Source organism: Arvicola amphibius, chromosome 5 (assembly GCF_903992535.2).
Source record: "Arvicola amphibius chromosome 5, mArvAmp1.2, whole genome shotgun sequence".
In the NCBI taxonomy this organism is placed as follows: Eukaryota; Metazoa; Chordata; class Mammalia; order Rodentia; family Cricetidae; genus Arvicola; species Arvicola amphibius.
In genome coordinates, this window is record NC_052051.1 from 64554239 (window position 1) to 64581509 (window position 27271).

The 27271-nt window shown below is 35.7% G+C and overlaps 1 protein-coding gene and 1 pseudogene across 1 annotated transcript; both read right to left on the bottom strand.

The window, feature by feature from the left end:
- Positions 1–1153: 1153 nt before the first annotated feature.
- On the bottom strand, positions 1154–18564 carry LOC119815254 (ankyrin repeat domain-containing protein 7-like). Its single transcript, XM_042055146.1, has 9 exons — positions 18329–18564; positions 17064–17178; positions 16734–16907; positions 12845–12951; positions 11431–11568; positions 9394–9476; positions 7720–7753; positions 5119–5191; positions 1154–1282 (listed from the first exon to the last, which is right to left on the bottom strand). The coding sequence occupies exons 1-9, from the start codon at positions 18562–18564 to the stop codon at positions 1154–1156; spliced, it is 1089 nt and encodes a 362-aa protein (XP_041911080.1).
- A 1311-nt stretch (positions 18565–19875) lies between these two features.
- On the bottom strand, positions 19876–20815 carry LOC119815838 (annotated as a pseudogene).
- Between the last annotated feature and the right edge of the window lie 6456 nt (positions 20816–27271).

Below are 27271 nucleotides of genomic sequence, written 5' to 3' on the forward strand. Positions count from 1 at the left end.
ACAGGAGAATTCTGGGAAGAAGGAAGTCCATTCCTTGGTAGTCCTGACCCTCCCACAGAAAAACCATGAAGTGACTGCTTCACTGAATAAGGTACCGAGCCACATAGCTAACATAGACAAGAATAATGGGCTAATGTAAGTTACAATAGTTACTAAGAAACCTGAGCTAATGGGCCAGTCAGTTTATAACTACTGTAGACCTCTGTGTGATTTCCTTGAGACTTAATGACTGCAGGAACCAGGCTGAACAAAAAACTTTGGCCAACAGAGAACATTGTAAATGTTTCAAGTATGTTAAAATAAATTTCCATAGACACCAATACTGCAAGATTTACCTGCATGCATTGACTCCTCCTGATTTGTCAGTGATTCTTCATATGCAAGAGCATTTGTCTTTTCAATCACAGACTGTGTGGCATTGGAAATGATAATTAATAACTTCTATATTTCATACATTATGAAATTAATGATATAAAATATTTCTTTTATTACCTTTGGTGCAGGATGCTTTTTAAAGGAGTCTGAAACATCAAAGAGACAGAGAAACAGTAATATTTTATCACAACATGACCACACAAGCAGAATCTGTGTGTGATTCAATGCTCATGGGTAGCTTTAGGAATGGTAATTTAAATTTTGAGGATGCTAGATTTTGTTTCTGCTTGTTCTGTTTTGGCCCAATTAGAAAAAAAATATGTTTGGGATCAAGTTGAAAAACTAAAATCACAAAGTTAAAATAAAACATGTCTAAAATAAGACATATTTTTAAATTTAGTAAGCATTTTAAGAAGTGTGTGAATTTAAAATTGAAATTAATGCAAATGAACTTTTGAAATATGATTGTTAGTGCTTTAAAATGATTATTCATGGAAAAATTACAAAATCTTTACAAGCTACATATGAAAATTAAAAACATTTACTTTAAGGCACAGTTTTTGGCACATTGTGATATATCATAAATGAGTTAAACATATCTTTCTCTCCAAAGATGTTGTTTCTTGTGAGCAATAAAGCATTTTTACACAAGCAATAGTGTCATTGGGAAATTTGCTGTCATTATAGAGGACACGAGATTGAATCCAAATTCACATTACTATACATTCTATCTACTGATTTATTCCTGCCATGAATTGTCATTATTATCTTATAAAACTTAGCTCCTATTCTTCCTTTCTTTGCTTCTTCCTTGATTTTTATTTTCATGCTCATGAGAAAAAGGATGCATTCTCTCTCTTGATGTGATCTCACCACCACTAACAACCAAAGTCCCCTCTATGTTTACCTAAAAATAAGAACAATATGGATACACAGAAAAGACATGACTGCCTGAGAAAATATTGTATAAATGCATAGCTTTTGGCAACCTGAGCACATTGTTTTTATAATTGACCCTGAATTTCTATAACTTTGAGAAAAATAGATTTTTATGTTGTCTGCTTCAATATTTCTTTGCCTCAGTATATGTATGGAATCTGTCCTGTACGTCTTCAGATCATGTCTGGCGATGACTTCCTGAACTTACTGTAAGTAAAACATTAATTATCTTTGTTCAAACCTTATATTTTACCTGATAACACATAACCCTGTAGCATCAGTTTGCATGTATAACTGACCCTCTAGTGTTTATGGTTATCTACAGTAAAGTAAGTCTACCATTGTATGATGCAGCTCATCAAACATGAATGATGTTTTGCAACAGTAGATGGTGATAAAAAGTGGGAAATGTTTTTCTTACTTCTTAAGCCAGTTTTGTTACATACAGACAACTTTTTTGTTCTATATTCTAAACCCTTTATATCCTTGTTTTCATACTCTCTGCAATAAAACCATTATCTCTTTTTCTTTATTTACTTCCTCACTTTTTCTGCATTTAATTACTCATTCTGTGTACTCATTTCTTACTTATTTCCCCTTGCATGAAAAAAATGGCATGAACTGGTATTTGCAATAAAACTACTTTAGTGACAGTCTCAGTTTTACATGTTGTTAAAGACTGGTACGAGTTACAATTGTTGCCATTTATCTTACACTTTTCATGGTTATCCACTGAAAGGAAAGCTCTTTGACTACGAGATTTCATCAGTACTCATGCCATAAACCAACATTCTGTCAAATGGCATTTTTAAAGAACAAAAATGTTACCTTCCGTTGTTCCTTTTGCTTCATTTTTGTTTCTTTGACCTCCAGGCCCATGTATGTTACTGATACATCTAGCAGGAGCATACTTAGAAGAACTCAGCTAAAATTGATAGAAAAAAAGCAATTAATATTTTCTTACTTATACATGATTTTCCCATTTTAAAAGAAACTATACATAAAACAAACAGAATATGTCTAAAAACACAATTATGTTGATACACATGCTCTCTAGATTAAATCTATCTCTCACCATTTTGTAAAACAAAAATAGAAGTTTACAAGAGACATAATAATAGATAAACTGCTTACTTGTAGATATTTTATAAAAGAAGTTAACCTTATATTATCTAACTCTTACATTCCATATTTAAAATGAATATACCTTTTTAAATGACTTCTTTTTAAACCTCCAAAAAAACCTTGTTGCATGATTAATAGCAACATTAATTGGGATTCAACATGAAATTCAGAAAAACAAAACAGTCAGCTACTGGCTCTTACCTGTACCCCAGTCTGAAATGGAAATCCTGCCTCCAGAAATCTCAGAATCAAACTGAGACTGAGAGCTTTCTCCTACCATTTCATTATTAAAACACAAATGAAATGTTACTACAAAACTATTTCTAACCCCAGAATTTTCCGTTTCCCCTTATGGCACTAAAAACATAACAAGAAATATGTGTTCTCCCCTCTCTTGAATATTTTCCAAATATTTATTTTTTATTAAAAAGCCCTCACTTTCAAAACAATAATTCTAGATGCCACAAGCATATGGTTTTTAAACATAGAAGAAAGAAAAATATAAAGGAAGCCCAGGGATGAGCTCTAGAGTGAGGGAGAAATTATGATTCAGGTTTCTAGAAGGTAAAATATGGGACAAAGAGATTTTAATTATAGGATAAGGAGAATAATAACACATAGAGAAGACAGAGTGCTAAATAAGACTATGGATGCTTGAAAATCATTAGAAAAAATGCTATTTTGTGTTACTATAAAAGCATATGTGATATATGTGTGTTCATATATAAATAAATTAAATGAAGTTATACCACTGTAGATGTTACTTCCCTAAAAGCTATAGGCTGGCTAATGAAATCTTCAGCTCCAGGCAAGGAAGACTTGTCTTTATTTTGTTGGACAGTGAATTTCAAGAGACACCCCCCCCAAGAAATATAGGCTCTTCAGGTTGCTCTTGGTCTCTTTCATGAACTTAGAGATAAGACTGTTACTGGACACACCACACACATTAGATACGGAACTGGAAAAAATTCTGGCAGGGACTGCCTGGAATGCTTTTCCATGAGAACTGTTTCATTGCATCTAAACACACTATGCAAGCTCCCAGAAGAGAAAAGCAACCAAAATTCTTCCTAGTTGCAGAGCATTAGAACCATAGCAGTTCTAATCAATAGTGGTGCAATAGCAATACTTTCTTCTTAGTGGTAATCAATAGCTGTCTAGATTAACTTAAAGCCTACTCTGTGTGAAAAAGACTAAATGTACTCATTAGATTATGTATATTATATATATTGAATGTATTTGTAAATTTACATATGTAAAATAATGAAGCAATAAAAGGTCAATAAATTTGAGAGCAGATAGGGACATATACATAAGTTGCTGGAGTGGAGAGAAGACAGGGTGAAAGTAATGGAAGCAGAATACTTATACATGAAAGTTTTTAAAAATTAAACTAAAAATATTTAAATTTCCTAGGTGGTGGTTGTGCACACCTTTAACCTCAGCACTCAGGAGGTTGAGGCAGGCAGATCTCATTGAGTTCAAGTATACAAAGCAAGTTCTTGGATAGTCAACACTACACAGAGAAATCCTCTCTTGAAAAAAATAATTAATAAATTTTAAGCTTGATTTGGAGCATGCCAAATAAAGTATACCCTGGGTGATGTTTGCTATGTAGAAATTTTTCATCATCAAATAAAAGTTTTCAATTCTAGAAGAGAAACTTCATGTGACTCTATATTTAGTTTTTATAACTACTAATATTATGTAAGAAAAAAGGTACATTCTCATATAAAAGCTAATACAGATTTTCTATCAACCTATAAACACGTAATAATAATTCTTTTTCCTAATATGTCATATAAAATTGTACTTTATGTTTGAAGAAAAAATCAATTATGCAAATGTCAAGCTTTCATTGCCCTTCCAGATGATTTTGAAATAGTCCTTTTCAAATACAGTTCAATATTTGTAATTTTGTATCCAGTATTCATACCAGCAAGGAGAAATATGACTAAAATCTTGATTAGAGGGTTTTTTTCCAATTTCAAACAGTCAACAGATGATTGGGAACTAGAGTATACTAGAAAACAGCTCTGAATGCTGAAGTTGGGCCTGCAACTGTGCAATAGAACATTTTTGATATGTACTTTACAACCTGGGCTCAAGATATAAACTTATAAGAAGCACTAAATAATAAAAAATAAAAATAAAGACTACAGCTGCTATGAAAGACTATCAATGCTAAAGTGAATAGTTTTGCTAAAATGACATGAGATATCCTAGCTGAAGATATTTCTAAGGGCAGTTATCAATCTTCCATAAAGATTCTGTGTCCTCTTGTGGAAATCTGTTCTTCATTGTGATTCTGAAACATTATCATATTAGTATGGTTCATAAGTCATAGTAAGTGACATTTAATCAAATATTATTTGCCATACGTAATATCTTCTCTTCTATGGAAATTGTATTCCTAATACAAATCTCTTAAATTATACATTTTACACCTTTACCTATTACTTCAGAATAGTTCCTTGATCTTCGTTGTTTATCAAATCAAAGAACTATGCAATTAGTCACAGGTCACAGTCTTAGGAAAAAGTCTCTTTCTCACCAACTGACTATTGTCTACTGTTGTCAACAGAATGACAAGAGGTAGACCACTACAGAATTTCAAGAGGAAATACCATAGAAACATATTTCTGTACAAACATATTAAGTTCAAGAGGAAAATTTTACCTTGTCATTAAAATCATCATCATCATCATTTGATTTGGGCAAGGTAAACACAGAAGTAGGATCACTGGTGTTCCTACAGAGCAAATGCATGACAAAACTGGATAAATGCAACTTAAAAAAAAAAAGGTTGGAAATCTGTTTACTAAATTCCTCGTAATCATAATTGATGTGAATAGAATTTAATTTTCTTATTATTAAAAAATAAATAACTACCAATTTCCAGCTTTCACTTTGCCTCTGCCTCTTTCAATTTACAAAAGAGTCAGTACAATTTTTTTCCAGAGCTCGGGATCAACCTACCCCAGGACCCAGCAATTCCACTATTGGGAATCTACCCAAGAGATGCCCAATCATACAACAAAAGCATATGCTCATCTATGTTCATAGCAGCATTATTTGTAATAGCCAGATCCTGGAGACAGCCTAGATGCCCTTCAGTGGAAGAATGGATGAAGAAACTGTGGAATATATACATGCTAGAATACTACTCAGCGGTAAAAAACAATGACATCTTGAATTTTGCAGGCAAATGGATGGAAATAGAAAACACTATTCTGAGTGAGGTAACCCAGACCCATAAAGATGAACATGGGATGTACTCACTCATATTCGGTTTCTAGCCATGATTATAGGACATCGAGCCTATAAGTTTGGGATCCTTGAGAAGATAATAAGAAGGTGAACTCCCAAAAAAGATATAGTAATCCTCCTGGATAGTGGAAGTAGACACGATCGCCAGGCAAAATTGGGAACTTGAGGGTTGGGCAAGACTGGGCCAAGGGAAGATGGGGAGAGAAAAGTGTGAAGGGGAGAGCGGGGGGAGCTCGGAGGAATGGGGTGCTTGGGATATAGGAAGGGTGGATATGAGAGCAGGGAAGCATATATCTGAATTTAAGGAGCTACCTGAGGGTTGTCAAGAGACTTGACCCTAGAGGGGTTCCCAGGTTTCCAGGGAGACGCCCCCAGTTGGTTCCTTGGGCAGCTGAGGAGAGGGAGCCTGAAAAGGCCAGTTCCTATAGCCATACTGATGAATTTCTTGCATATCACCATAGAACCTCCACCTGACGATAGATGAAGAAAATGACAGAGCCCCACCTTGGAGCACCGGACTGAGCTCCCAAGGTCCTGATGAGGAGCAGAAGGAGAGAGAACATGAGAAAGAAAGTCAGGACCGTGAGGGAACCTCCAGCTGGCGACAGATGGGGAAGGTGACTGAGCCCCACATTGGAGCACTGGACTGAGCTCCCAAGGTCCCGATGAGGAGCAGAAGGAGCGAGAACATGAGGGAGAAAGTCAGGAACGAGAGGGGTGCGTTCACTCATGGAGACGGTGGGACAGAACTAATGGGAGATCACCAACTCCAGTTGGAATGGGACTGATGGATCATGCGACCAAACCCGTCTCTCTGAGTGTGGCCAACAGCGGGGGCTGACTGAGAAGCAAAGGACAATGGCTCTGGGCTCTGATTCTTCTTCATGGACGGGCTCTGTGGGAGCCTTCTCAGCTTGGTCGATCACCTTCCTGGACCTGGGGGGAGTTGGGAGGACCTTGGTCTTAGCATAGAGTGGGGAACCCTGATGGCTCCTTGGCCTTGAGAGGGAGGGAGGGGAGGTATGGGTGGAGGGGAGGGGAGGGAAGGGGGAGAAGGAGGGGAGAGAAAGGGGAGAAGGAGGGGAGGGAGGGGGGAGGAGGAGGGAAGGAGATGGAAATTTTTAAATATAAAAAAAAATAAACCATGAGAAAAAAAAAAAAAAAAAAAAAAAAAAAAAAAAAAAAAAAAAAAAAAAAGAGTCAGTACATTTAAATCTTATTCCATATGAATAGTGACAGCAGATACATTGGCAAGGCCTCAGATGAACTTGATTTCATAAACTGCCTCAACTTAAAGAATTCAGAAATTATTCAGTGTCTCACAGAACACATGTTGCTTTAATTCAAAAGAAAGCCTGCTTAAAATCTTAAGTTGTTTAAATAAAACATGGAAGTCATGATGTTCTATTATGAGAACAACTATGAAAAAAATAATTTCTTTTTATTTAAAAATGGCAAATGAATTTCCCTGAACATCTTAAATGTCTTAAATCTAATTTTAAGAATTAAATAGATAGATGATAAATAAATGGATGATAGATAGATAGATAGATAGATAGATAGATAGATAGATAGATTGATGATAGATAGATAGAAGCCCAAATATCTATATAGTCAATGTGACTGTCTTTCCGAAGGAGAACAGAACAAAAAACAATGTAAAATACTTTTATTTCAACACAAAATTTGACTTTTTAAAACTAATCTGACCTAGGTTTTAGGGTTACATGGGCTTCTGTCAACTAATGCTAATGTGTAAGGGGACACATGGGAATCCAAGGCAGACTGATATTCAAGTAACTGAAGAACTATGCTGAATAACTGTGTAATTAGAAAAACCAGTGTTATAATTGCAAAAACGTTGAACATTTATTATGTTAGTTACAAGGAATAACTAGCATTAACTATAGAATATTGGGGTTACTACAGAGTAGAATACTGAACAATAATTTATTCACCTACACATTCCAAATTTAGAAAACATGGTTTTTGTAGTAATATGAATCTTACTTGGCTAATGAATTTTCTTCAGAATTCTTGTATTCTATTTAAGAAAAAGAAATTCATTTTAAGTAGAACAACCAAAAGATATAAAAATACTAAAAACATAACTCTAAATGTTTATTAGAAAACATTCCTTTCATATCATGTCTAAAAAATAGCCTATGTTGGATGCTAATTTTATTGCCAATCGAGTAATGAATATATGAAAAAAATCTGCTTCCTGTTTCTTATTTACTAGGCCCAATGGAGGAAGACTAAATCTTTCAATAATTTGCCACCTAAAAGCAAGATGCAATATCCAATGGCATGTATGGTAACTCACTTCTAGGAGACTGACTTAAATGGAATCTTGAGCTTTCATTGCTGAACAAACAGTAGAATATATGTCCAGTGCAACATTAGCAACATTCTAAGTGAGTTTAATTATTTTGTTGCTACAGAAAGGATTATATCAAATATTTGATGCAAATTTCAGTTTATGATAAGAAATATTATCTTAAGGAAGGTCAACCTATAAACACTGTACTTCGAAACATGATAAACATGGAGCTAGATCAAGACCAAGCAAAGACTGTTTAGGTGCAAGCAAGCTCTATACAAGTCAATATCTTCCAGGAATGATGCTAAAAAAATTATTTCAATACAGCTATTTCTGTTTCCGTGTTCTTATATCTGGTACAACATGGCCTCAGATTTGTCTGATACAGTTCCTTCAGTATTAAGTACTACTGCAAGATCAGCCCTTAAGGATTTCACAGTCTTGAGCTGTGCGAAATAAAGAGCCTTTTAAGCTTAAAAGAACTCACAGCTAAGCCGGGCGGTGGTGGCACACGCCTTTAATCCCAGCACTCGGGAGGCAGAGGCAGGCGGATCTCTGTGAGTTCGAGACCAGCCTGGTCTACAAGAGCTAGTTCCAGGACAGGCTCCAAAGCCACAGAGAAACCCTGTCTCGAAAAACCAAATAAAAAAAAAAAACTCACAGCTAGTAGGAATCTTCTAGGGAAATCTTTTTGACATGTCATATATATATATATATATATATATATATATATATATATATATATCCAGACCCCAAGCCATCTGAACCCATCCTTCCCTTTTCCACCGTTCCATCAATCTCTCACTACCCAACCTCCCAACACCAGCCTCTACTTTACCCAGGAGACCTCTTTTATTTTCCCATTTCCTAGGGAAATGCATGTGTCCCTCTTTGTGCCCTCTTTAGCTATGAAGCAAAGGATAGCCAGGCTACAATCCACAGCTCCAGAGAACCTAGTTAACAAGTAGGACATGCACTTTTAAAATAAACAACCTCCTGAGATTGTTGGACATGATACCCAACTTGAAAAAATGGGCTAAACAGTAAAGTTAGTAGGGAGGGCAACTTAGATCAAGAGTTCAAAGCCAATCTCAACTACACAGTAAGATGGATACCATATAGGATAGTTGAAATAATGTCTCAACATAGACAAAAAATATTTAGTGAAGTTACTATAAGTTAAGAGGCAACTTTAATGGGAAATAAGTAAAAATTAGGGCAACAGAATATGAGTATTATTGCCTAAATTAAAATATTGAAAATATGAAAAGCAATTTCAATTGTATATGCTTAGAAAACAAATTTTAAAAGTACTAGTATATTTTGGCACAGATCTAATCGTGATTTTACTATTCACTTACCATTTTCATAAGCCTTACCTACACTGCCATCTTTATTTTTAATACGTAACTTTTCATCATAGTCCATAAGAATTTTCCGACTACTGTCATATGAAAAGAGAAAAACGCAAAATTACTATTTTAAAATTGATATGAAAAACATTTTATATTATGTTGCATTTTCTAGAATTTGTAGGCAATATCAAAGGCATTATATTGAAGTAAAACCCAATGAATTCTTTCCTTTTACATTTTTGTATTTAGTTATTGTACTTCTCCAGAAAACATGAAATCCTCTTTTAATTTCAGTTTTGTTGCTGTGATAAAATCATCTTGCAAAAGGGAATTGAGGGAAAGAAAGATTTATTTTTGCCCACCATGGTATGTCATTATTACAGGAAGGTCAAGACAGCAGGAACCTGAAGTAGGCAGTTGCATCATGCTCACCATCAAGAATATAAAGAAATGAATGCAATGCATGCTCCTCACATACTCTATCCTTATCTAAGTCAGGACACCTGCCTAAGGGATGGTGCTACTCACAGTAGGCTGGATCTTCCCGCATCTATCAAAAATCAAGACAGTTACCTACTAAACATTTTACAGATCAGTCTGAAGGATCACTCACTGACACCCCCTCCAGGTGACTCTAAACTGTGTCATTTGATGATTAGAATTAACTATCACAAGCCCTAAATTTCAATGCTAGTCGCTCTAATATTATGGCTTATAATTTAGGAAACAAATGAGTTATTTAACAACCTTTTTAATATGTATTTATTTCCATTAAATAAAATGATTGTGCACTACCAAACTCTTAATGACCCAAACCTGAAAACTGAGTTTTTAAAATCTCACTTAGTTACTTGTAGTCCTCCTATGCACAATCAAGCTCTGAACCTACAGATCCTTGTTAGAATGATGGATTGTCCTGTTTGATACATGGATTCCAATGGAGCATGATGTGAATGAGTTCTTTTAAAACAGACTAAGACTGACACCTACTCAGAGAAGGATGCTATTGGCTCTCATAGCACTTAGGAAAGGATGATGCACAGAATGCAAAGGGGTCTGTTGGCCAAATTCTGGCAGTAATGAATAAAGACCTGTGATGTTCCCCGCAACATGATTTGAACAATCATGACAGCTTACCATGATCCCATGTCATATTCTCTACCAGATAAACAAATTCTTCACAGTTAATAAACCATGAAGGTATACGGTAAAATAAAAGGTGGGCTCCATATAAGGTTCTGAATACATGAGAATGGTCTAATCACCAACAAAGAGTATAGCACAAACTAAAAGCCCAGAAAGCAAAGAAAGCCTCTGCAACTTTGAGACTAACCGTTCAATTCAAATATTGTAACTTTTCAATGGAAGTGTGCACTGTGAACTGCCTTCAGTCATCAGGGAACTGATTCAACAAAGGCAGCCTGTTTAGCAAGGTCAACCCCTACTGGTCTCTGGGACAATGTGAATAGCAACACTGCAGCAACAGATTCAGTAGAAATAAAAGGGGGACTAGAATGCCCTCTTTTTGCTCCACCTCTTTCCTGGTACTTAGGGAACCCTGAAACCTTCATCTTCTTCAAGATTCAAAAGGCGAAATATTTTTTAAAAGTTCACCAGAGAAATAGACTCTGTTCAGAAAAATCATGCCTGAAGACTAAAACAGCTAATTAGAAAATCAAGTATCTAACACTATATGCATTTACATATTTAAATATATGTATAACTATCATCCATAGAGTTATAGTTGGATGAGATGGACAAGTGTTATAATCCATAATTTTTAAGGTCCAGTTCTACACAGAAATGTAGTCCAGTGGCAGAATTGCCCACCATAAATGAGCTACAAGGTTCAATCTACAGCATTAGCAAACCAAGTCATGAGACAAAGAAAGCCTTCTAATGCATTTTGCATATTGGCTAGGCACTGCTATTCCAAGACAACATAGAGTAAACAATGATATATTATGTAATGGAATATGAACACTTTGTGGTTAATTTGAACTACAAGTTAGTATTTACTAGCATTCTAATGCAAACACCTACCCTTTACTTGTACCTTCAATAGCATAACGTAATGCAGTCCATCCGAATACATCTTTAAAGAAAAAGTCAATTCCTTCTTTCAGAAGGAGACTGACCATATCTTTTGCATCCCATCTTATGGCATATAAGAGTGTGTTTCTGAAATACCACAGATATAGCTTCATTATTAGGAACTTCAATTGAAACTGTTAATACTTTGTTATATTTTTACAAATTTAGTATCTTGTTTGCCTTTTGTAATTTTCCTTTTTATACAGATACATTTCATGGTTACAGGGATTCATGTTTGTACCCTGTGTCCAAAGACAAAAGAAGAAAATGGATGAGAAGCCTCTGGTACTGTTTTACGTATTCTCAGTAGATTTCTTAGATTCATCACTTTTGATAGAATTTAACTGTATAAAAATTATTCTTCTTAAGTAGATAAAGATGTAAATTAAGCTGGTTTCATTTTCTCTAGTTTAGTATAACATAACTAACAGATAATTGAAAACTATTTTCATTGCTTAAGCAATTATAGCATTATAAAATATTCTGTTAATAATAAAACTCATTGTAGCTGCAGTTGGTAAGGATGATATCATGTGCTCTGCACTGCCCGAAATGCTACATAAATGATCTCATGATAAGTTCTCCATGGAATTATACACCTTTTCATATTTGGTGATGTCTAACACTAGCAGATTACATATCTAGCAACTAGGTATGTGACTTTTAATGAAGTCATGTATGAATCTGCATCTCCTTAGCAGCACCAATGCATAATCTACATCAATGACTTAGCTTCATGTTTTTCCCAATGAAATGAATTTGCTTTCCTTTCCTAGAACTATGTAAATACAAACATATCAATACCAATTTTACAGGGATAAAAGGGCGTGGGGTTGAGCAGCATCTTGCAATAATAACTCTTAGTCATCAAAATATAATCTGACCTCATTATTCTTCAAAGTCATACATTAGAGTCATACATTAGACTGTGATTGTAAACTTTTTTGATGATTAATATGGCATTTTACAGGGCAACCATACAAGAACAAGGAAAAATAGTGCAAAATGATTTAATTCTGTTGTGAATCAAAGTTAAAAAAGAATATTCAAAATTCTTAAAAATATTAGTAAAACTAAACTAAAACCCCACAAATCTACCATAATATTAACTGTTCAGCCAAAAACTCACATAACAATCATTAATCAATATAATAAAGGGATATGAAACTTATGATAAATGATTTGTGTTATACACTTCAACTTGTTGCTGTACTTACCTAACTAATTAGACTAATAACCAGTTGATACCTAATCACTGAATCCCTATTAGTTAGTCTTCTTCACATAAATTTGATATTTCTTCTTTGTGTGATTGCTATTTCAGTATGCCACTCAATTTTTAAAAAAATTCAGAAAACAGTACCTTTTCATCTCATCAAATACATGTATATTTGCTCCTTTCTTTACTAAAAATTTCGCCATCTCTATTTTGTTTTCCTTGAGAGCCAGTAAAAGTGGTGTAAAGCCATCCTGCAAAACAATTAAAAATCATTGCAATAGTTAACTTAACCGAGTTGTAATGGATCCCTGTGAATATAAATGCTTGCTAGAGTGAATAAGCAGCTTTCTCCCTCCCTGTCCACTGCACATTCTTCCTCCTTGAAATGCCTTTCATCTCTACCTATGTGTTACACATGAACCCCACTCATCTCCTTCCAAAGATGAGTTTAAAACTGTGTTCTACAAACATTTCTTTCTGCCATGGCATTTAATATATGAAAACGTGTATTTGATTTCTGCTCTTCTAAAACTTTCTTAAGGGAAGATGCCGTATCTGGGCATCAGTAGCTACATCCTCTAGCACATAGTAACAAAAGATTTAGGTATGAATTAGCTATATTTTTATATCCAGATCAATATTTTAAAATGAGGTACACTTGTACCTCACATGACTACCTGTACAGACACTGAGCACCAAAACATGCTCAAAGCCAACTGAAAACTTTTTAATTACATTTATTAACTTATTGTATGTATTGTGCAGGTACATAGGTGAATATACATTCATAAGAAAACCAACACACCTTTGGAGATCAGAGCTCTTGTAATTTGGAGTTACAAGTTACAAACCTTAAAACACACACATATGCACAGAGAAATAAGACAAGCATACTATGGAAACAAACACACATATACACATAGACATAAAAGCATAGTGTGGCTACATTATTTTAACAGACAGACAACTAAAGTTTTTTAGGAACCTCTGTCAGCTGACCAACTTAAAATTCCTGGTGGAGGCAGGCAGTAGAAGCCAGGGAGGCACATCAGTGTTCCCATTAAGGACCAGATTAGCAGACTCTACAAGAGGGAACAGAAACACTAGGACACAACACCTACACAATTTTTGAGTGAAAGGAAAAAGAGAAAGGTATGCGTATCCTTTGTAGAGAGGCCCAGTGTGAGACAAATAGCAAACAACTAAACAAGCAGGTAAGGGAAACAGGGAAGGGAAACAGGAAAATGAGTAGGAGCACAGCATCCAGAAACCATGGGCATTCGGGGGCTTAAGGGATGCATGGTGTAAGACAGCCCCAATTGAAAAAGATTTTTATAAAAGGCAGTCTAAGGGCATTTGGAGATCAGGCCTCACATTGTTAAGTTTCCATTTTTACAAGTCTATGCTGAGTCTCTGGACTCAAAGTATACCACAATGAGTCCACTGTGATAAGACTCTTAATTCAAAAAACAGAGGGGTGTGAGAATTCCATGGTAGGACGCCTGGTCTGATGGAACATGGCAAGGACTGCCTCGCCTGGCTCGCTGCTAGTCAGGTCAGCGGTCTGGCGCAGTAGGCATCTTCAACCACTGCCTGACAAATGAATGGGCCCTGGGCCCTCGTGGTGCTTAGTACTCGATAAAAGGGGAGCTCACCCAGATGAAGCCAATTTTAGCCTGGTAGAAAGCAAGGGTAAGAAGGGCATCTTTCAACATCTTTCAACACATAGCCCTGGGCCAGTGGGAAAAACCAGTTCTCTTCCCCCCAGGACCTCCAGTTGTAAAGTTTTTCTGCCGGGGTATGTCTCCACCAACACAGTAATCCAAATCTGACCAAATCAAATCGAATTTAAAAAAAAAAAAAAAAAAGCCCAGATGTAATGGATGACAGTGCTCTTGGGAGGCCCTCGGGGAAAACATGGGGAAGGGGAAGGGGAAGGACAGCCTGAGAGACCACATGTTCCTTCTCTGGGGGGCAGTTTATATAGCCTGTGGGAGTGGTCTTGACCCTCTCTGGGGAGGGGTCACCATTTGGCAGGCTTTCTTGTAGGTGGAGTCTGGACTGAGGCAACTACCAGGGGAGGAGACTTGAAATGGAACTTTCCACTCAAGCATTCCGAAATGAATGTCATGAGCTGGGATGTCATTTTTCAACCAAGCATTCCAGACTTTTTTGGGTAAGGATGTTAGGGGCTGAGGTGATGCTTCCAACCAAACAGTTTGCATTCTGTTTTCTCCTAAAGTTAATAAAATGAATCATTAGTTGCTTAAGAGTATCAAAGCAAAATCATTCAGATGATTTTCAACACTGTCCTTAACTTACAGTTTTGCAGTGATTACAAATGTTAGAATATGATACCCAGGCTTTATGAACTGACCTAGTCACATTGAGATCGTGTAACAGCTCAGTTGTCAAGGTTGTGATTTGCTACTCTTTTGATGTGGGGAAAAAAACCTTGCAATTACTAGTTTGGAATCTGTTGACCTGAATATTAATAATATATAGAATTCTTAGAAGTCTAACTTCTTATTATTTTCAAGATCCTTTAGAAGTAGCAAATTATTGTTTTCTTAAAGCAAAAGGGGTTATTCTATAAGAAAATCAACATGATTGTTTCTCTATTTCCTTCCAAAACATAAAAATAGGAAAAGAGGAAAGTGGGGCTAAGATTATTGGGATACAACTGCACAATTTGAGCATCCACACATTCTAGGAACTGTTTCAGAATTTCAAGGAAATAATTTTGCAAATATTTTGCCCAAAAATAATTACATTTAAAGATTTAAACTTTGCATAGAAACCTCTACATGTAATACAAATGTCCAGACTTCTCTTGAGGGTATATGTGCATGCAATTCTAGAACTAGGAAGCTTCCTTATTTCTAATCCATATGGCTAATTACTGTCACCATTTGTTCATACCACTGAGAAGAGAAAGGCCTCAGTCACTGAAAACTTCTTTGCTCCTCTAGATGGGGCCTTCAAGGAACAAGCACCTGGAATCACATTTCAATATGCAAAAACGCAAATTCCGTCTCCCACTTCTCCCAATCCAGTCATTCCGCAGTAGATTTGAGAACAGAGGTTAGGTGTTGACCTAAGTGTCAATCATTTCTTTCAAAAAAAGGGAAATGCACCAGTAAATTCTTTGATCATTCCTCTGCTTTTCCACATAACTACCAGGTACTCACTCTTGTCTGAGGTCCTCAGAGTACCCTCAGATTGAACAAGAAGCATGTTTGTTACTCACTAACTTCAGCAAACTAAGAGTGACTACTCCTCAAATAAGAGACACAATAACAATGCACATACTAAAATAATTCTGTTAGTTTTGATTTTGGTTTTTGATTTTTGTTGGTGGTGGCTTTGTTTTTTGTGAAGGCATCACGAAGTTGAACAAATAAGAAGGTGAGTTGGTGGGGATCTAGGAGGAGCTGCAGGAGGGGAAAGAATGTGATCAAAATAAATGAAAAATGTTCATTAAAACCTTAAGTTAAAAATAGTAATAATTCTTCATACATTCCTTCAATTGCCTAACTTCCAGGTGGGTCTTCTTATTCCTGATAAGGTTCTGGTTCTGTAGTCTTCAATTCAGGCTTAACATAGAAAAATACATCATTTGATAATATTTGTAAACAGCAAGAAAATGTAAAATGTGTCACAAAGTCTTCTTTTTAACTTGAGTTTTAAAATACTTTCATTAGCAAGGGAATTTTTGTTCTTCAATTATGTTATCTCACACAAGTTAGAGACAAATTTTAGTGAAAAGAAAACATAAAAAGAGAAGCTTTACTTTGGACAAATATAACAAGCATAATATTTGCACAAATACTAGCCCTGGATGTTCTATATTTTGACACTTCTTTCAAAGCATCCCTATTTGAAGCCATACTTTTAAACAATGAAGCTATTTCAAAGTATTTCCATTCAAGGAACCCTTGAATTCCTAACTTACAGAGTTAATCTTACCTTTATTACCATTAACAAACATGTATATCAGATTATTTGGAGAATACAGTTCCACGAACTATACCTTGTTCTTTTGCTCCATGTTTGCACTATACTTAAGTAAGTATTTAGCCAGCATCCGATTGTCTTCAGACACAGCATAGTGGAGAGAAGTATTGCCATTTTTGTCCATATGGTTTGGGTCAGCACCATGCTTCAACAATGTATGCACACATCCATATGTCCAATTTTGTACAGCCTAGGGATTATACCAAGAAACAGATAGCTTGTTCAAAGAATTCAATATAAACATCACATAAATTTCACCACGTAGTGACATGTTCATGGCAAAAGTTTGTTTTATAAACATTTAAACCAAGTCTATTTCGTGCTTGATATGGAGAGCTGTACATACCTTCATTAGAGGTGTGATGGAGTTTCTGTCAACAGCATCAATGTCACAATTATTTCTCAGTAGAACACTTACTGCTTCTACCTTGCCATAGGCACAAGCAAAATGCAGAGCAGTCCTGTGGAAATGAGTAATTTTAAATAAAATTCTAGAACACTATCTTAAAAATAACAATTACTCATGTAATCATAAAATATTCAATGACTCATAATCCTTAAACATTGAATGGTATGTGATTCTTCCACCTTCTGAGCAAATAGTTAAGTGCTTATAAAGAATAAAACGGAAATATTTGCTTATATTACTCAAAAATAGGAAATATTACTGTTGGTAACTTTTGTGTGGTTCTGGGAACTGAACACATGGTCTCTTTTTATGCTTAGAAATTAATCTGCTATTAAACATTATCCCTTACCAGGAAAAAGTTGACTAGTAAAAGCATGGCCTTAGGTTAAATCACTATAGGTTTTCATTATAACTTAAACTTTGTTACAAACTAATTAGGATTACTATGAATCAAATCTCTCACCAGTAAAGCAAAAATCAAAAGTAGTACTTACCTCACAGAACACCATGGTGATTCATCAATGGGAATTATGCAATTATGCAAAATACCTAGAATAGCTCCCTGCACAACTCAATCTAAGATTATCACTATTAACTCTACTCAACAAACAAAATTTCAAGTACATAAAACTATATGATAATATTTTTCTGATATGTTTAAATACTAATAATTTCAAGAATTCTAAATTGTACTTAAAGTCTCTAAATTTGTTTAGAGGAACAAAGCGACAAGGTTTTAAGAACAGTACAATATGGCTAGACCTTGGTAACGCACACCTTTAATCCAAGCACTTGGGAGGCATAGGCAGGCAGATCTCTGTGAGTTCGAAGCTATCATGATCTACAAGTGCTAGTCCCAGGACAGTCTGGTCTACACAAAGAAACCCCGTCTCGAAAAACAAAACAAAAACAAAACGAAAAACAAATACTACAATATGAATGCTACATAATAGCTATCAGTGGTGAAAAAATTACTTGATAAGTTCATGATTTATCAGGTAAAATTTGTAGGTTGGATTGGACAAACTGGACTAGTGACCTCCAGCTGGTGTGCAAGTCATGAGGCGGTGCTGAGGATTCAGAGACAGAACAAGAGGGGACATCCCCTCTTCCTGGCTCCCTTATGTTGGTCTTTGGACATAACAGCAGCCATATCACATCCTCCACGCAAACCCCTGCCTTTTGCTCATAGATATGATTACCTTTGCTTAAAGTCTCTGTCGTGTACACTGTGTTTCCCAAGACATATCATTTTCTGCAGTCTCTTTACATCACCCTCACTTGCAGCCCGGTGGATCTTTTTGAGAGGTTTGTATCTGGGTTTATTTGGGACAGAAATGCTTTTCATGTCACGGAAAAAGTCCAACAGGTTTTTTCGTGGAACATCGCAGAATCCCATAGGTGTCTTTTCCTTAATTCCGTGAACCAAGTTCCTCATGACTAAAGCTACTGGTCTCACCCACCTGTCCCTGACTGACCCTTCAGATTTTCCCAAGGACTTGTCTTTACACTAATTCCCAAACTCAGTATCAGCTTATGGAAAATCAAGATAGTCCCAGATGATCTGGCACCAAGGTTGTAGAGTGGGGGAAATAGCTTCTGACACCCCCAGAAACCGTTTAGCTATTCTAGGTTGCCAAGCAACACTGGTAAACATTTCTGTGCGCATGCACAAAAGAGAGCCTCCAGCATTGCTAACAATCCTGGAGTTTAAGGGAGTTCATTGTGCATGTACAGGTCACTTCTGGCCATCTATCCAGGAAAACAAATCTGTGTTCCAGTAAATATCCGTGTCAGTCTCAATGGAGACATTGTTCCTTTTCAGCTTCCATCTCTGACCCTTGCTGCAGCCCTTACTCCCATCCCTTACCTTTCTCCTGTCTTTTTTCCTGCTCCCTCTCCTTCCCACTTTTCTTCCTTGTTTACTCATAAACTTAAGCTCTTTGTCTCCCTATTCCTTTCTGCTACCCCCTTTTGAACACCATCATTTTCACCCTGAAGCTGCTAGATTTTGAAGCAGAGGACCCCCACGAGCAAACAAACAAACAAAAACATGCTGCTCCCAGCTCCTACATAAATTCTTTTCAAATGCACCCCTAGTAAGTATATCCTAGCTCAGGGGCTTTCTACCTTACTTCCTTCTCTCTGAAACCCCTTTTACTCTGTGTTTCCCACAAGAGTCCAGATTACATCTCTTCTTCCTGCTGACCTTTACCCACGCCATAAAATCTTGTCATTGACTCATTTACCACACACACAAAATGAAGAGCAAGCAGAATTGATCAAGCACACATTAATCAAAGTGCTGAGGAGGCTGAAGCAGGAGGATTTTGAGTTTGAGGTCAGCTTGAGGTCAGCTTGAGTAAATTTAGGTTCAAATAAAAAAAATAGTACAATAAACATCGATAAGGAAACGATGAATTTTTTTGGTGTTAAAACAATGGATAATTCATTACTTTCATTTCCTCTAGTGCTTTTTAATGAGTCTAAAATATGTATTTCATAATAGCAAATATATGATCAATAAACAACAAAAATGCAATATATAAGCGATAGACAACAATACATATGTAATATTATATAACCAGTAACGAATAAATATGAGATCATTTCATTATCAATTTGAAATAAATTACTTAAGTTTATCAAGCTGTTGCAGTAGGAAAAATAAGTCTCATCAAAGTACAAGAGGTCATTTAATGTTTGTGTTTATAATAGATTATTCAGGTTGCATATTCTTCTGAGGAATTTAACAGGCACTTTTCCTACTCAGGAACTGCTTACTGAGTCTCCTCATTGCCACCTTCATGTCTTTGTTCCTCAGTGTGTAAATTGCAGGGTTCAGGATGGGCGTAATCATGAAGTCTAAAATGGCAAGAAACTTATCCACTGGTATTATAGGAAATGGCCATACATACACAAAAATACATGGTCCAAAGAATAAAACAACAACAGATATGTGAGCAGAAAGCATAGGGAGGGCTTTAGACAAACTGCCCAAGGACTGTTTTCATACAGTCAACAGTATGAAGATTTAGGAAAGAATCAATAAGAAGAAGATAGTGACAGAAATTAATTCACTCTCAGCAGTAACCAAGAACTCCATCCTGTAGGTGTCTATGCAGGCCAGTTTAATAAACCTACGAAGGTCACAGTAAAAACTATATATCTCATTAGAACTGCAAAAAAAGGCAAATGGACAACAAAAGCTAATTGAGACACTGAATGAATGATACCAATAATCCAGACAGGAATCAAAAGCAAAATGCACTTCCATTGGCTCATGATGGTCAGATAGTGAAGGGGCTTGCATATGGCCACATATCTGTCCCAGGCCATGGCCACCAGCAACACCATCTCACAACCCCCCAGGACATGAAGGACAAACATCTGGAAAATACAGCCCTGGAATGAAATGGTATTATGACTGGAATACAGATCAGAAATCAATTTAGGGACAGTGGAGATTGAAAAACAAAAGTCAACAAATGAAAGATTAGCTAAAAGGAAATGCATGGGTGAATGTAAATGGGGTCAAGGATAACTATAAGCACAACTGAGAAATTTCCTAGAAAAATAGATACATAGGATATTGCAGAAAATGCAAAGAGAAAGTATTGTGTTGGTCTATAGATTGATAGTCCCAGGAATATAAACTCAGACACTTCTGAGTAATTTGCTCTATTCATTGGATCTTTCTTGAGTTATCTGTAGTACCCAAAACAAAACAGGCAAAGCAGTTACTGGAAATAGTAAAACTGTCACCTAGCAGTAGGAAGTTTTATTTGTGAACTCATTACAATAAAATATTGTACATTAAAAAAGTATACTTTAAGCCGGGTGGTGTTGGCGCACGCCTTTAATCCCAGCACTAGTGAGGCAGAGGCAGGCGGATCTCTGAGTTTGAGGCCAGCCTTGTCTACAAGAGCTAGTTCCAGGACAGGCTATAGAAACTACAGGGAAACCCTGTCTTGAAAAAACAAAAAACAAAAAAACAAAAAACAAAAAAGTATACTTGAAAACGATTGAAAGACACTGACTTAAATGGTTTCAAAATTGTATTAATATGAACAATTCTTCATTATCGCCCATATTTTGAAGAATTAATGTCTCTATTCTACTTATATCCATTATGAGTATATACTGTATTCCAAATACTATGTTATGTCCGTTGGTAAGTCAGTGATCTTTTTATCTGGCAGAATTACAAACAGGTTGAATACCTGAAAAGTAAAAACCTTTAAATACAAACAAAACCCTGATGATGAAGAAGAAGAAAAAAATATAGGTTAAGGATTGGTTTATATCAGTGGACTCTGCCTATAATCTGCCAAGCAATAGCCATTACCACTGAACAGGATTTATAGTGTCCAAGATTTATGTTTTCTGCAATAACCTTGAGACAAGGGAAGTGCATCAGGAGTAAAGTAAGCACTTGTGATAAGAACTGTGCTGTTTTATCGTAATAGCAATCTCATAATTATGTAAATGGTAAAGCTACTTTTGTACTATCTGAGGAAGCATAAACAGAAGAGCAAAGGTAGCTGATTTCCATTGTGTCATCAAATTCTTCATAATCTGATGAAGTTCTGTGAATGATACCGCAAGGGGAAAAAGAGTTTCATACATTGACATTTCTGATGTAACTCGATATAATTTCTTTAACAGATACCTTTAAAACAATATCAAAACTCCAACTACAGGGAAATGAAAACCAGTATTATATAAAGAGGCAAATAATATATTTTTAATAAAAATTACTTTGAGACAAAATGCATAAGAAGCTTGTATTTAAGACCTACATTATTATGAAAAGCAAAGGATGATTCTTTTGTGTTTACTTGTTAGTTGCTTTTCTCTGCGATACTGCAAATGCAGTTAGTAGTTTATGAAAATAAAATTGATGCCCTGGCAATGCTGAAGCATGCATGAACAGCCTGTATGTGGGGGTTCGGCTGAATTTCTCCATATTCGGTCATAGTCTAGTTGATGAGGACAACTGATAGCTTAAACCGTACAAAATTGACAATTCTACAGTTCCAAAAAGAAGGACTGTTATAAATTTTTATAACCTAATTTATCAATTTACTTTTTCTGTCTTAACTTGTTAAATACTTAATTTTTAGGTAACAAAATAAAAAAATAACATTTAGCTCACACATAACTGACTACCATGGTTTTTTCATTTTAAATTCCATTGACAAGCTTCCTTCTAGACTTGGCACTCACAATGATTTATTGTCTTATCATTTCCTTTACTATATGTCATTTCTCACCAAGACTGGATCCACTTGAGATGAAATCCTTAAGTGCATAGAAACAAAGCGGAATGTATTTGTGCAAACACCACAGACTCATTGGACCCAGAAATCGAGTTCTATGCAGGAAAACCAGACATGAAGAGGCATAATGATGTTTAGAATGTAGGAGTAGATATGAAAGCAAACCAAAACCCTGAAGAATCAAAAAAAGGCCACTTAGCAATGATTTTACAGAGAGTGACTGGGGAACATTATAACAGAATTCAATGATAAGTTCATTATTGAACCAGAAGATAAAAATAGCATTTTCCACAATGTTATCACACATACTTGAAAGGATATATAGGTTAACCCTGAATTAAAAAATGTACTACATATGTTTGTCAAAACTTTCATGGCAAGTACATTTTTATGTATAAGTTAAATATTTATAATTTATATTCAAAAATAAGCAAGGGATGAAGGTACAATCATAGATGTAAATGACAATATGTTTTTTTCCGTCAAAGGAACTTTAATTATGCCTAAAAGTTGTGGTCATTTATTATGAGGAATCTAAAGCATAACGTTCAGAAGGACAAAGTTGCACGTTTTGTATTTTGAAAGAAAAAACAAAGAAAAGCATCAAGATCAAAAGTAGGCCTGAGGAGGTGGTTCAGTTGGTAAAGTGCTTGCTGAGCAAGAGTGAGATCTTGAATTTCACCCCAGGATTCCAGGTTAAAAATCCAAGCATAGCTTTGTAAATTTGTAATTCCAGTATGCAGACAGGCAGATCCTTAACTCTCACTGCCTGAAACAGTCTATCAAAAATTGTGTGCCTCAGGCCAGTGAGAGACCCTGTCTCCCTCACGCATACTCAAACACAACCAAGATAGTTGACATTTGAGGAACAGTAATGATCATTGTTCTCTTGCATCCACACATACGTTCACCCACACACGAACAAACATATCCACTATATTCACCTACACAAATAGAAACTAATACTATTTTGTTTATTTTTGTTTCTAAATGACTGGGCAACTGACCAGTTTACACTGATTTTTTTTATGTCAAATGGTTCCATGTTGCTTTTCCATATGGCTTGGAGAACTATCACCGTTTATATTGATGTTATAATGGTTGGTAGAAGTATCAAAATATTTGTGCTGCAAGGAGTAGATATCATTTTAAGGATAAGGAAGGTATGTACAGGTAACTCACAAAAGAGAAACACATTGGGCAATAGTCTTATTAGAAATCAAACTTATCTGTCATTAGTATTTTTTTTTCATTTAAAACCGTTTTTTAATTTGGAGGAACATGCCTTCCTGTGAGTGTGCACTGGTCATATTTATTTTTAGATGTATGAAATCAGTTTCTTTTTTTTCTCCTCATTTTTTTATTAAAGATTTCCATCTCCTTCCCTCCTCCTCTCCCTTCCCTCCCCTCCCTTCCACCCATACCCCCACTCCACCCCTCTCCAAGACAAAGAGCCATCAGGGTTCCGAACAGGGGACCAAACCGGACTCTCTGAATGCGGCTGACAGTGGAGGAGGACTGAGAAACCAAGGACAATGGCAATGAACATGAACTCTACAGCATGGACGGGCTCACTGTGAGCCTTGTCAGTTTGGTTGCTCACCTTCCTGGACTTAGGGGGAGCTGGGAGGACCTTGGACTTAACATAGTGAAGGGAGCCCTGATGGCTCTTTGTCATTAGTATTTTGCTAGCTTTTAGTTTAACAATCAACAAAATCAAGAAAGAGCATCACAAAGGATGATGAAACATAGATGAGAGAACGAATTCTCAGTATTTTCAATGCTCCAGAACAAAAAAATCTTTGCACTCTTGACATATAATTTAAGAACATTTATCAAGATAAGATACCAAGTTGATTTCTAGAAAACTAACATCAATGCAAGTTTTATGCATAAGTAATATTTATTAATTCACCCACTTCACATATATTATTAATGTTAAATAGTACAAATCTATTAGCTACATAACTGTGCTTATATGCAGTGGAATAGTTTGAAATTAGATTAAGTCATTTTACATACATAGATTGGAAATATATCCAATTTGAAGATTGGAACGTATAAAGTAAAATTAGTAATAGAAATGTTTTTTTTAATAGAATTAATGTTCAAGAATGCCCATTAAGTACTACCTTTGGGGAATCTGGAAATGTAAACTCCCATGTGGCTTTTACCTCCTAAGTTTATATTTACGTGTTGTTTAGATGGCTAAAACAACCTTATACGTTGTCAAGTTAAGAGTTAACAAAAGAAAATGATCAGATGAACATCCCTACAAATTCAATAGTTTAATATCAAAATCACTCAAACACACCTTAGAAATTATAACAAAGGATACCAATATGTAAACAGTGTTTTTCTCGTGAAATATCACAATTTACTTAGTAAAAAGCTTTCACAGCAAAAGTTTTATCACTAACATGAAACTCATTTGTGAACAATCTGTTGTTAGTTTTCTCTAAAACATTCCTATCCTTTAGTCAGCTGATACTAATAAGGAAGTAGATGAAAAACAAAAGAATACAGGAGATGGTACATGAATATGGAGCAGAAAGAAGCAGGAGAAAATTGAAACAACCAAGAAGGAATACCATAAACACTGAAGGGGAAGCAGATGAGAAGCACATCAGTGAACTATTTCTTGATGCTCTCTGCTCAACTAAATGCGTAAGATTTTGTGAATTCTGCATGCAAACTCTTTTTGGATAGCAAAAAGTTCTTGCAATCCTTCTTCTGTCTATCTCTGCAGGCTCTATTCTGTCCATTTCAAGCACACTTTGTTCTTTTATGACTGTACATGTTTATATTAGTTAAAGGATCACTTAATGCTTTTATTTAGCTGGCTACTTCTTATTGCAAAAACTCTCTCCTATGTCTATTCACCAAGAATTCCTTTCTATTTAATTCTATTTAATTAGATAGCCTTCTTCTATACCCTAACATCATACTTGTAAACATGTTACATTCTTATTCCACACAATAATTTACAATGACTATTCTCTTGGAGCTATACTAAGTCCATGAAGTTCTGAAAATCAGGCAGTGCCTTGGCCTTGAGAGGGAGGGAGGGGAGGTATGGGTGGAGGGGAGGGGAGGGAAGGGGGAGAAGGAGGGGAGAGAAAGGGGAGAAGGAGGGGAGGGAGGGGGGAGGAGGAGGGAAGGAGATGGAAATTTTTAAATATAAAAAAAAATAAACCATGAGGAAAAAAAAAAAAAAAAGAAAAACCAAACAAACAAACAAACAAACAAACAAATAAATAAAAGAGGACTAGATGAATGTAAAAAAAAAAAAAAAAAGAAATTCTGATCCATGTTGTTACCTGAGTTTGATATAGACAATTATATAAATATAAAGTTAATTGATAAAACTATTTTATTGATAGAAGAGTTGCCTTCTATCTTAAAGCCACTTTAAACTGATGCCAGAATAATTATCAATTGCTAATTTGGAATATATATATATATATATATGATTTGAAGAAAGTCACTTTAAAACAAATTTCCCATAACTTAGTTAGGCTCTATGAAAATACAACTGAGACAGAAAAAAAAAAGCAAGACAGAAACTTGAAGGAGTAAAAAGTGGAATTTTTGACTTGTCTCTGGAAAACTGGTATACATGAAGGTTCAGTAAGTGCTTTTAAATAAAAACTTCTACAGAGTATAAAAAATTTTGTTGTTGTGAGCTGAGACATGCTTACATAAACAAAACAGCATTGTCAATTTTAGTAGGCTATTGACTTTAATTGCAGCATCACAACTTACCTGATCAATGAGAAAAATGACAACACAAATCCCTATTTCCAGTCCTATTGAGTCTCTTAAGAAGAGTCCTTTCTTTGCTACTGTGTGAAGCCTTTGACCACTTGAAGGCTGGTGGACTGAGTCTCTGGGACTCTTATCGTGGGAATTCCACTATTATAACCCAGTGGACTCAAAAGGTAAATGTTAAAAATTTTGTTATGAAATTGAGTGAAAAACAAAAAAAAATATGTCTAGTAAAGCATAACAGCAAAATATCCAGGAATTTAAATTAATGACATTTCAATGTTTACTTAAGTATTAAATAATGTTGACAAAAGGGGATGGGTACAAAATAATTAACTAATAAGGATTTAAAGTTAATTTGTAAGTTTGTTCACATAATTGTTCACAAAATTGTCTTTGCATGTGATTATCCAGTTCACGTAGCACTTTTATGTAGAGACTGCATTTAACAGTCTTGGCACTCATAGCAAGAGTAAATGATGCTACATGTCAGAGCATAGTTCTTGAAACACACTGTGTTCCTTGCCCTGCATATATGTGTGTGTGTGTGTGTGTGTGTGTGTGTGCCAGGTTTTAAACTTGCTGACACATTTTTTAAATCATGAGAGGCTTAACTACAGCATTAACAAATATACATAATCTTTTGATGAATGAATTGATGTAACAATATTCATAAGAATAATTGCATTAATTCATTGGAAAACACTAATACAACCTTGCATGGTTAAAATAGACAAGATCACCATGCAAAAGTTGTGAGCATGGGGCAGGGGGGTGGGTGGGGGAAGGGGAGATGGGGAGAGAGAGGGGAGAAGAGAAGAGTTAAGGAGAGCTTGGGGGAGTGGGATGGTTGAGATGGAGGAAGGATGGATATGAGAGCAGGGAAGGAGATAGAATAATTGAGGGAGCCATTTTGGGTTTGGCAAGGGGCTTGGCTCTGGAAGGGTTCCCAGGAGTCCATGGGGATGACCCCAGCTAGGACCATAGGCAGTGGAGGAGAGGGTGCCTGAACTAGCCTTGTCCCACAGTCAGACTGATGACTATCTTGAATACCACCATAGAAACTTTGACGACAGATGGAGACAGAGACAGAGA